The sequence below is a fragment of the Drosophila sulfurigaster genome, chromosome 2R, assembly GCF_023558435.1.
Source record: "Drosophila sulfurigaster albostrigata strain 15112-1811.04 chromosome 2R, ASM2355843v2, whole genome shotgun sequence".
NCBI lineage: Eukaryota > Metazoa > Arthropoda > Insecta > Diptera > Drosophilidae > Drosophila > Drosophila sulfurigaster.
The window spans coordinates 939983-953986 of NC_084882.1; the positions used below are offsets into that span (position 1 = coordinate 939983).

At 36.7% G+C, this 14004-nt stretch overlaps 1 protein-coding gene across 1 annotated transcript; it reads right to left on the reverse strand.

Annotated features, from left to right (window-relative positions):
* Positions 1-11528: 11528 nt before the first annotated feature.
* Positions 11529-13747, reverse strand: LOC133838776 (uncharacterized). Its single transcript, XM_062270003.1, has 3 exons — positions 13588-13747; positions 13329-13436; positions 11529-12331 (listed from the first exon to the last, which is right to left on the reverse strand). The coding sequence occupies exons 1-3, from the start codon at positions 13619-13621 to the stop codon at positions 11577-11579; spliced, it is 897 nt and encodes a 298-aa protein (XP_062125987.1). The 5' UTR covers positions 13622-13747; the 3' UTR covers positions 11529-11576.
* Positions 13748-14004: the final 257 nt, after the last annotated feature.

The following is a 14004-nucleotide window of genomic DNA, read 5'->3' on the forward strand; positions in this document are numbered from 1 at the left end:
CAACAGAAAACTATTGTCTGATAAATTTCCACTACCTAGGATAGATGATATTCTAGATCAACTAGGTAAAGCAAAGTACTTTTCATGTTTTGACTTAATGTCAGGATTTCATCAAATCGAACTTGAAAAAAAGTTCAAGAAACATAACGTCATTTTCAACGAGCAATGGCTCATATCGCTTCACGCGATTACCTTTCGGCTTAAAATAGCCCCAAACTCATTCCAAAGAATGATGACAATAGCATTCTCTGGTTTACAACCATCCCAAGCATTCCTTTATATGGATGATCTAATAGTAATAGGTTGTTCCGAGAAACATATGGTCAAAAATTTAACTGACGTTTTTGACAAATGTAGAGAATACAATCTAAAGCTACATCCAGAGAAATGTTCATTTTTCATGCATGAAGTCACATTTTTGGGACACAAGTGCACTGATAAAGGAATCTTGCCAGATGATAAAAATATGAGGCCATTAAAAACTATCCTGTCCCACATGATGCGGATAGTGCAAGACGCTTCGTTGCATTTTGCAACTATTATCGATGTTTTATTAAAAACTTTGCTGATTATTCACGTCACATAACAAGATTATGTAAAAAAGGCGTACAATTTGAATGGACATCAGAATGTCAGAATGCTTTCGATCATTTAAAAAAGGCATTGATGCATCCAACCTTGTTACAATATCCAGATTTCACTAAGGAATTCTGTATAATAACAGATGTAAGTAAGCAAGCGTGTGGAGCGGTTTTAACTCAAAACCAAAACGGACTCCAACTTCCCATTGCATACGCATCAAGATCCTTTACCAAAGGAGAAAGTAACAAGAGTACTACTGAACAAGAGCTAGCAGCTATTCACTGGGCGATAACTCATTTTCGACCATATATTTATGGTAATCATTTCACAGTAAGAACGGATCATAGACCTCTTACGTACCTATTCTCAATGATCAATCCGAGTTCTAAACTCACCCGTATGAGGCTTGAATTAGAGGAATATAATTTTACGGTTGAATATCTGAAGGGCAAAGATAATCATGTAGCGGATGCGTTATCAAGAATAACCATCCAAGAATTTAAAGACATACAAAATAAAATCCTGAAAGTCACTACCAGGTACCAAAGTAGACAGAATTTCTGCACAGAAAATGAAAAAGTAGAATTGCCAAGGCAATCTACAGAAAAAGCTTCTCAGCCCAACGTATACAACGTCATAAACAATGACGAAATACGAAAAGTAGTGACCTTGCATATAAAAGATTCGCTATGTTTCTTTAAACATGGTAAGAAAATTATTGCAAGAATAGATATTGGTGACATATATACAAATGGAAAAATTGATTTAGGTCAACTATTTCCAAGGCTCGAGAAAGAAGCCGGTATATTACAAATAAGCCAATTAAAAATAGCACCGTGGGAAAATATCTTTGAGAAAATTTCAATAGATAATTTCAAAATAATGGGCAATGAAAAATTGAATACATTAAGAGTAGCGCTACTCAACCCGGTGACTACAATAAATACAAATAAAGAGAAAGAAGCTATACTGTCTACACTACATGACGATCCAATACAAGGAGGTCACACAGGCATTACAAAAACCTTGGCCAAGGTCAAAAGACATTATTACTGGAAAGGTATGACTCGTGATATAACACAGCACATCCAGAAATGTCAAAATGCCAAAAATCAAAAACAGTTAAACATAATAAGACCCCGCTAACCATTACTGAAACACCAGTACAAGCTTTTGACAGAGTTATAGTGGATACAATTGGTCCATTACCAAAGTTCTGACTCTGGCATGGAAATGAATATGCAGTCACGCTTATATGTGACTTGACTAAATATTTAGTAGCTATACCAGTTGCAAACAAAAGTGCAACAACAATAGCAAAAGCAATATTTGAATCTTTTATTCTCAAGTACGGTCCAATGAAGACGTTTATTTCAGACATGGGAACGGAATATAAGAATTCAATTATAAATGACTTGTGCAAATACTTAAAGATTAATAATATAACATCTACTGCACACCACCACCAGACCGTTGGAACAGTCGAAAGAAGTCACAGAACTTTCAATGAATATATACGATCTTATATATCAGCTGATAAAACTGATTGGGACGTATGGATTCAATATTTCGTATACTGTTTCAACACGACCCCCTCTATGGCACATAACTATTGTCCATATGAGTTAGTTTTTGGAAAATTGCATAATTTACCAAATGATTTTAGTACTATAAATAGAATAGATCCTTTATATAACATAGATGATTACGCTAAAGAAGTTAAGTTTAGGTTAGAATCAGCCTATAAAAGAGCAAGAATAATGCTCGACAAATACAAAACTAAGAATAAAGAAATTTATGACAAAAAGGCTGTAGATTTCGAACTACAAATAGGAGATAAAGTTATATTAAAAAACGAAACTGGCCATAAATTGGACCCAGTATATTTAGGACCCTATACAGTAGTTAAAATAGAAGACAGAGATAACGTAGTAATTAAAGGCGAGAAAAATAAAACCCAAAAGGTCCATAAGGATAGGTTAAAAATTTTCAATTAAAAAAATTTAAAAAAAGAACTTGGCCTGATCAACAAAACACAAAAAAATATATATATATAATTACTTTATTATTTACATTAAAAATATATATAATCGCGTTTTAAACTAAAAAATCAAATTTTATATTTCAATTTCAATTAAAAAAAACGATAAAGTAAAATCCTTTTCAAAATATCAATTTTAAATTTGTAAACATTTTAAAACAATAAATCAAAATAACTTCATTATATTACGTTATTTTCAAAAGGAGGAGATGTAATATGCACATATGTCATACATATCGGGTGTACACTGTGATTACCATTTGTATCGAGTGTACACTGTGTTTGGCACTTATGTGGCGGCAACACTTTGTGCAGCCACATACAAATCATAATAAACAATAACAAAATCAAGTGAGCGCGTAACATGATCCGCCGCTTGTGCGAATTCGGCTAAGTCAGCATATGCACGCTGACCGCCAGTGCCCTATGCATAAGTGCATAATACACTCTCTCACTCTAAAGAATTTATGTAAGACAAAGCATGCTTGTCCATTGACGTATAAGTATATACATATAAGTAATATATAATGCAGCCGCGCCGCTGCCGGCTGAACCGGCAGCGCAGTGCGCGCTGAACTTATGTACTTAGGGTAAGAGAGCATTTTACTTACAAATAAAGAACATTGATAAAACTGATTCAAGATTGCACTGACGTGCATGCGTTTTTAATAACAAGTGAAATACACCAACTACAAGATACCACGATTGGATATCAGTGACCTGATATAACAAGGGATTCATTTGAAGTATAGATGAATCGGATATTTGACTAGTGTTTGAGTCACTCGACGAAAGCGATGATGTTGATGCCTTTATTTCAGATGACATTCCCGACAAATTAGAATCCATATGCACACTGTCGAACAGGTCCTGTTTTCAAAAACGGTCATTTACCGAAACAGTACGTGCAAAAACCCTGTATGTCAATTTCTCCCTTGTCCTTTGTCTCCCTTTTTTTGACCGCGATCCTGAAATTAAACTTTTATTATATTTTAATGGCTTTAATTTAATTTCGTATATATGTACTTACACGTATAGGTTTTTGTTGTGTTGAATTACCTATCCCACCATTTTGAAAGAGAAGAGCGAATTCTCGATGTGTAGGGGGGCGTCTTCAGAATAATAATAACACTTTAACTTTTCGAATTGTTGGAATTTGTAATTTTACAATTATTTTATTGCACTTGGAAAAATGTACACTTGTTGTGCCGGTCAGAATAGTAGAACATATGTTATATGAAAAAGCACTAAAAGTGGGCAGGGTGACCAACATGAGGATAAACTAGATCAGTGTGACTGCGCGTGTGTCAAGGTCACACGCACAGTATACTAACTTTGTCGCTATCGATATCAATCGATCGCGACCACACTGTCAGCTGTTTTGAGTGGTCACTCCTGCCATCATCTGGCATCAACATCCTCCCCCCCTTGCAATGAGTTGCAAACGGATTTATTGTGCACATGGACCGGACAGAATCCAATTCTGGGCCATTGGCAAATCGTTGGTGCTCGGCAGGATGCCATGTTGAATGATGTGAGGATACACATCAGTGCCGTGCACCAGGGACGGAGGGGGCAAGGATGTGAGCGAAGTTGGAAACTCCCCAGAGGTGAGGCATGCTCGTGGGCCGTGCTGGAATTCAAGATCGAGTCGTTTCCGGCTGGTCGTCGCGTCGTCACTGACGACTTGGCATTCACTTATTTGGCTGGTTCCACCAAATAAATTTCTGGTACTTGGGTCCCATGGCAGCAATCATGTAATAGAGTTGAGGCCCATCCACACGGAGAAGGGCATACAACATGGAATGAGCGCGTAACATGATCCGCCGCTTGTGCGAATTCGGCTAAGTCAGCATATGCACGCTGACCGCCAGTGCCCTATGCATAAGTGCATAATACACTCTCTCACTCTATAGAATTTATGTAAGACAAAGCATACTTTCAGTCCATTGACGTATAAGTATATACATATAAGTAATATATAATGCAGCCGCGCCGCTGCCGGCTGATCCGGCAGCGCATTGCGCGCTGAACTTATGTACTTAGGGTAAGAGAGCATTTTACTTACAAATAAAGAACATTGATAAAACTGATTCAAGATTGCACTGACGTGCATGCGTTTTGCTCATGTCCTGCCATGCGGGAATAACAAGTGAAATACACCAACTACAAGATACCACGATTGGATATCAGTGACCTGATATAATAGTTTCTCAACCGCAAGTAATCCCCACGGAATACTTCGATTCATTTGAAGTATAGATGAATCGGATATTTGACTAGTGTTTGAGTCACTCGACGAAAGCGATGATGTTGATGCCTTTATTTCAGATGACATTCCCGACAAATTAGAATCCATATGCACACTGTCGAACAGGTCCTGTTTTCAAAAATATATACGGTCATTTACCGAAACAGTACGTGCAAAAGTGGATCTACGCGCGTTTGTTTTTAATAGAGTGCAACTTCCTTGTTATTTAGAGTAAAATAACACGAAGAGGTTGCATACACTGGAGTGTGTCAATTTCTCCCTTGTCCTTTGTCTCCCATATTTTTGACCGCGATCCTGAAATTAAACTTTTATTATATTTTAATGGCTTTAATTTAATTTCGTATATATGTACTTACACGTATAGGTTTTGTTGTGTTGAATTACCTATCCCACCATTTTGAAAGAGAAGAGCGAATTCTCGACATTTTCCATACTCCGCATCAATGATACATTCCACAAATTTGAAAAAGTGTCCCTTTGCTCGAATTTTATTGTCCAGATTTAAATTGTATGCTTCAACTGAGCCCGTGGTTCTTGTGGATCGTTTGTATACCGATATATTTTTAGGTCCTTCCTATTAAAATTAAAAGATGAATAAATGAGAGCATACATTTAAAATGATGAAATAATTACCTTCTTAAGCCACTGCTTCCTAAAATATTTTAAAAAGGGCGAAAACATCTTCTTATCTAATGCTGTGGCTTGAGCTTCAAGAAGACTAAATGCTTCAACAATCTTGCATTCCGGTAAAACACGCGAGCCCTATCTGCACTTAAATAAACCCGTGCTCTGCAATCCGTTGAACGACACACATATGCAATATCAACCGATTTTAATTGTTTATTTTTTATGTAAATTTGTAGGTCACTTGGAGTAAATAACAATTGAGAACAACCTTCCTTAAACTCAAATTTGATATTGTCCAAATCCATTTCCGGAATCCGGAATCGATTGATTGCATTTGCAAAGCGAAGATCAACGAAAATTTTTCGCACACGGTAATTCCGTTATTTCTATTATAGTATTATACATTGAAAAAAATTTCTATAACACTAAAAAATGTCATTTGCAGAAGAGTTGCATGGCGACGACTGGATATTTCAACAGGATAACGCACCTATACACGTTGCGAGCTATACGATGTCGTTCCTGGAATCGAGAAATGTACCCCTATTGCAGTGGCCAGCAATAAGTCCGGACTTAAACCCAATTGAGAACCTTTGGTGCATCCTGTCAGCAAAAGTTTACAAGGGTGGAAGACAGTTTGAGTCATTGAAGGCCTTGAAGGAAGCCATAGTTAAAGAATGGGATGCCATCGACACAAACACGCTTTAAATCTTGGTGAACTCAATGCCCCAACGTTTAGAATTGGTCGTACAAGAAAACCGAGATTCAATACCATACTAAAATAATAATGTTAAGTCATTTTGTTACTTAGTTCCTAAATAATTTGCGTTTTTCAATTTTGCACAAATATCAACTTTCGCTGAACAATTTTTTCAATTAAATTTTGTATGTATTAAACATTTTATAATTTAATAAAAATCATCAATCAAATTTCAATACCAACAAAATATTATGCACAAATATCAATTTTACTGAGGTATATATATATGTATACATAAATATATATATATAATTCCCTAAATTTTCTAAAAGTGTACTTAACATACTAGCAAATAATGGGATACCAAGAACTTTGCAATTCTGGCGCGTTTCCACTCATATGTACTCATCAGTGCTGACCAGATTAAGCAATAATAGTATAGCCTATTTCCACTACACCAAAAAAACCTCTGGTTTTTCCGTTCAGGAAAAAACAAAAAAAATTTGTTCACTCAACTTAGCGAGCGAATATGTTCCTTCCTTTTTGTTCTTTTTTGTTCACTTGCTCATTTTTGCTCACTTGCTCATTTTTGTTCGCTTGATCATTTTTGTTCACTTGTTCACTTGCTCCCTTGTTCATTTGTGCTTAGTTACTCTTTTTTTGCGCATTTTGTTCCCATTCAATAAGTACAGAATTTAAAACGAAAATGTGCAAAAATGAGCAAGACGTTGCGCAAAAATGAGCAATGAGCGCGTTTTTGAATTCTGCTTTGTACTTTTATTGCGTTTTCTTTATTTCAACATTTCTATTACCGCGAAAACTGTTTCTAATTTAAAAAATAATAATATGTCGTGCATAAGAAAGTTTAGTGACATTTGGAATCATTTCAATGATTTGGGAAACCAGCAGGCCAAGTGCAAATTTTGCAAGTCCATTTTAAGCTCCAAATCTCAAAGAAATTTGTCCAGACATCTGAAGAGCAAGCATCCAGCAGCACTTGAGCCCGTTGCACGCCAAATCGATGACGACAGTGTGGTTGCTGTGCAAAATGCCCAGCCAAAGATCTCATCTTTTGTGCACAGGCCTGTTTCGCAAAATAAATTGCAATGCCTCGACAAGCAAGTGATTCGAATGATTGCCAAAGGTCAACACGCTTTGCGATTGGTAGATGAGCCGGAGTTTAAAAAGCTGATTTCTGACGTGTCGAACTGCCCTGGTTACAAGCTGCCCACAAGAAAAACTTTAACCAATGCTTTAATTCCAAAACTTCGAGATGAACAGATGGATGGACATCTTTAACAAATGAGAGCTATATGGCCGTCACCGTTCACTTTATTGACAAGGAGTCAACAAGCCTCAATTCTTATATGTTAGCTTGCCGATCATTTCCAATCAGGCACACATCTGAAAATCTTGGCCAATTTTAGCAGACCATCATTTCAGAATGGAATATAAAAAACAAAGTGGCGGCAATAGCTTCAGACAATGCAATTAAATCTAATTGTCCAGAAGGCTCTAGACGGAATTGGCAATGTGAGGGCAAAAGCAAAATCAATAGCTCAATATTTTAACAGTAGCTCAACTGGATTGAAGAAATTGGAGCTTAAAATTAAGCAAGACGTTCCAACACGATGGAATTCAACTCTCAAAATGTTCGAGCGTCTCTTACTTTTAAAAGAGGCAGTTATGGCCACGTTATCGAACCTGCGGATCGACTTAATGTTATCAGCGGAGGATTGGGAGGTAATTGAAGGAGTGATTCCAGTACTGCAGCCATTTAGCCAAATAACTACGGAAATCTCAGCAGAGAAGAACGTGACACTGTCAAAGATAATTGTGCTATCTGGAATTTTGCAAAAAAAAATTACAAGCATATTGGATAACTTGAAATTTGATACAAATACATCTATTGTCGAATTCGTAAAATGCATACAAACTGATATGCATACACGATTTCATGATTATGAATCCAATGTTTTGTATGCTGAAAGTACCATTTTAGATCCCAGATTCAAAGGAAGAGTTTTTAAATCTGAAGAAGCACACAAAAAAGCAGTTCATGATTTAAAAACAAAACTGATATAATTTCATTCGGCCACTCCTCATACTGAATCTGTTTGGATGGATAATGCCTGCCAAGTAAAGGCTAATGAAAACGACAACGACATCTGGAAAGATTATGATAACGCTTTCCAAAAAGTCAGTAAGCCCACCAATAGTACGCCCGCAGCTATAAGGGAACTAGATAAATATCTAGCCGAGGAGTACATCCTGAGAACAGATGATCCATTGGTCTGGTGGGATCAGCGGAAATCTCAATATTCGCTGTTATACACATATATGCTGAAGCGGCTTTGTATAATAGCCACATCTGTGCCATGTGAGCGCATATTTTCAGGTGCAGGCGAAACAGTTCGAAATAGACGTTCACTGCTTAAATCATCTATTGTGGAAAATCTTATGTTTTTGCATACCAATTTGTAAGCAATAAGGTAAGTATAATTAAATTTCCGAAAAGTGCATATTGATAAACGTTCTTCTCATTATAGCGCCAACTCATTCATCCATAAAGGAACTTATTTAACTATTTTTAAATGCCCAGTGAAGGGGGCAAAAATTTTGCCACAAATTAAAATGTAAAAATATCGGTAAGTTTGAAAATTAAATATGAAACATAAACTATTTTTGAAAAGTCGTTAAGATGCAGTGCTCATTGGCTTGGTAATGCACTGAACAACCAGTGAGCAACTGAGCAATGAGCAACTGAGCAATGAACAGTGAGCAAGTGAGCAATATGAGTGAGTTGACTCTTTTGAAAAAAAAGAACAAGTGAATATGTTCACCTAAAAGAGCAGTATTTACACAACACTAGGGACAACCACTAGAGAGTTTCTAAGCAAACCGAAACTAGAACCACTTGAGAATTGTAAAATTTACTGCTTACGTTTTATTTATGTAAACAAACCTGCAATTATGCCATATAAATTTGTAATTGGAGAATGAAATATTGTATACTTTTAAGCTGATCATTCAAAGAATATAAAAATCAAGAAAGCTTCAAGCACTAACTATGCAATACATAGATGCTTCATCCCATACAAATTTTTGTATCATTAAAAACTGAATTATGGCGACCCCAGTCGGGTCGAGCGCTGCGATTGTAAGTCATCAAAATCAATGCGCGATTAGATTTTACTTCTGTCAGTAAACTTGAAAGGGCATAAAAATTTAAGTCGCATTAAGAAAAAAAACAAAATATGCATATATTCTCGATTGGAAGTTGAACCCGGACCCACAATATGTTGGGCTTGCAAACCACCAGCAGAGCCAACACGTCCCTTCCTCAGGCGCCAATTAACTATAAATCTATAGAACGCGAGCAATTGTTGTTGTCCTCTTCTTCGAGACTTTCGTCGTGGCAAAACAAAATTGATGTGCGCTAGCTGCTCGTCTGCGAGCCAACTGCACGTTGCAAAACTTCATATGCATACTCATACTAATATAGGCGAGCATGTAGATACATACACGCATACGTAGAAACGAAAGCAGAGCGCAACGAAATACACCCACGCTCATCGCTCCGCATTTGATTTGCGACTGAACTGAACTGCGCGCTGCGTTAGAACTTCGAATTTTCGATTGAGCCGAAGAGGCTCTGGTGTTCGAATCGCAGCGCTCGGCCCGACTGGGGTCGCAATAATACTGTTTTTAATGATACGTTTTGGTTGTATGACTTGACGCATCTATGTATTGTATGGTTAGTGCTTCAAGTGTGCTCGACTCTGAGACCCCTGCTACCCATTTTGAATAAAGGCAAAATATAGCGGTAATATTTTTTATACCCGCTACCCATAGGGTAGAATAGTATTATAAATTTGTGATTCTTGATCAGCATCAATTGCCGAGACGATCTACCCATGTCCGTCTGTCCGTATGAACACCTATGTAGATCTCAGAGACTATAAGAGATAGTGCTATAATTTTGTTTGCACGCAGATCAAGTTTGTTTAAAATGTTCCGCCCCCGCCAATACACAAAAAACGTAAACTATAGTAGTTGTCATTAGAGGTGGGAACGGACCGGGCTTTTTTTCGTGGCCCACGGACTTACACAGGCCTGGAGCGGTTCCGGGCCTTAAAATTAAGATTCGTGCTGGCCCGAAGCTTAGGAAAAGGCCCGGCCCGTAAAAATCCGAAATAGGCCCGTAAAAGCTCGAAATAGGCCTGAAAACAATTTTGCTTTGATCGAACTAGAACCGCCATTTATCGCATTTTAATTGCTTATTGATGCTACTATCGATTTGCCTATACAATATTTTATTATTTGCACACCACTAATTCAAAATTGGCGGCCTATTGTGAAATTAACAAATTTGTGAAAAATAAAAATGTCGCGACAAACCATTCAGGACGCTGCCCATTGGGCCGGATGGCCGATTTAGTGGCATAAAGTCCAAAATTTTATGTAAGAAAATCTTAATTTTTATTTTATATATTTAAGCTAGATACCCTAGATAGAAAGTATCAATAAATATTTTTGTTAAAAATGCAACCTTGCAAATTTTATAGATTTTTAAAGTCAGGTGATTGAACAGCTGATTTTTGTGTCAAAATTGGTGGGAAACTTTTGGTGACTTTATGCGCTTGGCAAATCCAAACGAAAGAAAAATTTTACATTTTGTAAAATGGATATAGATGTTGGAGGTGTGTAAATTATGAATAATAATTTGTGTGATAATTTGCTAAATGTTATATATATGTACTGTTATGTGTTGTTCAAAGAAAATAAAAAGCTAATAAAAGTGTTCGTCTTCTGTAGAGAAAAAAGGTGTTCTGTACACGCAGCAAAATTTTATATCGCTTAGGCTGCAAACAGAGTGCGCGCTGAGACGAAGACGAAGATGAAGACGAAGACGAAGACGAATTGCTTGCGTTGCGAGTAAGCTAATAGGTCGCATAGTGCAAGACGAATTTGTTGCGATTTTATGATGTTAATCGCAATGGATTTCTCGTCAGATGATGAGCTGCTGTTAGAGGAGAGTTTATTTTTCAAATTAAAAAGAATTAAAAAAAGTGCATGGAGGAATTCACCCAATTAATTTGGGAAGAAAAACATTCGGCGAATTTCATCATTTGTTTGATGAGCTGCGGCAAGACGAGAAAAAGTTTGTGGAGTACACTAGAATGAAAATCAGTACATTTGATTACATTCTTCTAAAAATAGAACCGCTAATTTGAAAAAATTGGACAAATTTTAATAAAACCCCAATTATACCGGCAGAAAGACTAATTGTAACGTTACGGTAAGAAAATTTTTCAAAATTTATTTAGTTTTATTCATTTCAATGTTTTTTTTTATAAATTTGAAAATGTAACAACGTTTCCTGATGAAACGTATTGCATCGGGTCTTGTGGGGATAATGCATTATCCGAAAATGCTGTTGAAGAAGACTCAAAAACAGTCGGTGATGGTACGGAAATGCTAGTAGCCTGAAAAGAGCGCCCTACGTTGTACGCATAGTTGTACACAGATCTTTGCATGTCCATGCGGCATAAAAGTTTAGTTTGCGGATCCATTTTCCGCACGTGTGGCAATAAGCTAACAAAAAACGCCATATCCTCGTCGTCTGCTGGAATCCTGGATTTATTTTTTTGGTCCAAAAGTTCCAATTTTTTTTTCTCTATTTCGAGGATTTCACCCTCAATGTTGTCATGGCGTCGTTTTAGTTTTTTTGGAGCATGATGTTGTGGGGTGGATGTGTCAACCTCAAAAGTACTAATGTTGCTTTCCTCATCATACTGCGGCGTCTCTTTATTCGCACTATGCGGCGCCTCTATATCTACACTCAACTCTGTATCTCCAATAGTTGAGTCTTCGAAAGCATTAATGCTTACATTTTCATATGATTGAGGGCGACTCAAATTTCCGGAAGACTGGCGGCACTTTATCTGGTCCTTAATGAACTTCATGGACTCAAAATGAGTCCATTGAGAACACATCTCGTTGAGCGACTCAGGTCCAGCGTCGCCAGAACGTTCCGGTGGAAATTTCCTCAATTCGACTCGAAATGTATCCCTTAATTGTTTCCATTTTTTTTTCAAAGACATGGCTGAAAAATACATACATATATTTATATTTTAGTAGTTACGACAATAACATTGTTTTAAATTGTATTCCTGTTTTAGATATCTCGCTACTGGCACTTCATTTAGATCTATATCTTTTAACTTTCGAATGGGGGCTTCAACGGTTCGTTCTATTGTGATAGAAACATGTGAAGCTTTGTGGACAGTTTTGCAACCTCTACATATGCCTGTTCCCACAGAACAAAATTTAAAAGAAGTGGCGGATCAGTATTGGAATCTTTGGCAATTTCCAAATTGTGTTGGATCTATTAATGGAAAGCACATACGTCTAAAATGTCCAGCGCATTCAGGATCAATGTTCTATAATTATAAGAAATTTTTCTCAATTGTGCTGCAGGCAGTAGCAGATGCAAAGTGTAAATTTGTTACAATCGAAGTTGTTGGTTACGGGCGTCAAAGTGATGGTGGAACTTTTGCATCCTCAGCGATTTACACAAAGAAAAATTCTGGAGACTTAAAGTTTCCGAAGGATTCCTATTTGCCCAATACCACCATATCTATGCCATATGTGTTGCTTGCGGATGAAGCTTATCCTCTTTTGGACTGGGTTCTTCGACCAAACGCCAGAAGAAATTTAACATTGGAAAATGAATATTTTAATAGTCGTTTGTCCAGAGCGCGAAGGTGTGTGGAATGTGCATTCGGCATAATTAACTCCAAATGGAGAATATTATGGAAGCCAATTGAAACAACACCACCTAACGCAGAAACTATTGTTAAAGCAATTTGTATACTGCATAATACAATGTTAGATTTAGAAAATCTGGACACTCATATGCAAGAGGGAGAACAATTTATAAGGAACAATCTACAAAATATATTGGAAAGTTCAAAGAAAAGAGGTCGAATAATCAGAGACACGTTTCGTAGTTTTGTTTGCAGCCATAGAAATGCTGATAGTATTTAAGAATTTGTTTTCCAATTATCTCACTTTGTATAAATATTAATTAAATTACTTACCATCAACATTCAATTCCTTTGAAATATCATTCCAATTTTGATCAACAATATGCCTATTGTGGTAAAGTTTATGTTGCTGATCCCATAAACAACGTTTTTTAAACACAGCTGCAATCAATTCTTCGTTTATAATTGACATTTTAAAAACACGTGTGCATTGAGCAAATCACAAATCACAAGTAACAAGCAAAACGCGTGGGTGCAACATAACAGCAAAGGCAAAATAGCAAGCGATTCATCTTCAAAATCAGTACAGCACCGTTTGAAGCGAATTGCTTGCGTTTCGTCTTCATCTTCGTCTTCGGCTTTGCGCGCACTCTGTTTGCGGGCGAGCGAATTCATATGAATTGCTCTGCACTGTTTTTCGTCTTCGTCTTCGTCTTCATCTTCGTCTTCGTCTCAGCGCGCACTCTGTTTGCAGCTTACTGCTCACTATGTGGATGATAGCTTCCGACTGAACATCGCTCTTTTAACTATTAATATAAATAAATTTTTATAATATATTTGTGTGTACGATTACATATAATGTACATGTTCATACTTACATATTTACATATTTATTTATTAATGTTTATGAAGCATTTAAGTTACTTGTGAATCTTCTACAGGCATCATGGACTTCTTGGACGAGAAGAAAACTGGAGAAAATATTCTCAAAAATGTTCAGGACATTTTG

Excerpts from the sequence above, each read along its gene's own strand:
- LOC133838776 (XM_062270003.1), bottom strand. The coding sequence starts at position 13,621 with ATGAAGACGAAACGCAAGCAATTCGCTTCAAACG. Across the intron at positions 13,437-13,587 it reads CAAGCAATTCGCTTCAAACG|CTGTGTTTAAAAAACGTTGT; the intron begins GTGCTGTACTGA and ends AATTGATTGCAG. Across the intron at positions 12,332-13,328 it reads AAAGGAATTGAATGTTGATG|CCATGTCTTTGAAAAAAAAA; the intron begins GTAAGTAATTTA and ends TGTATTTTTCAG.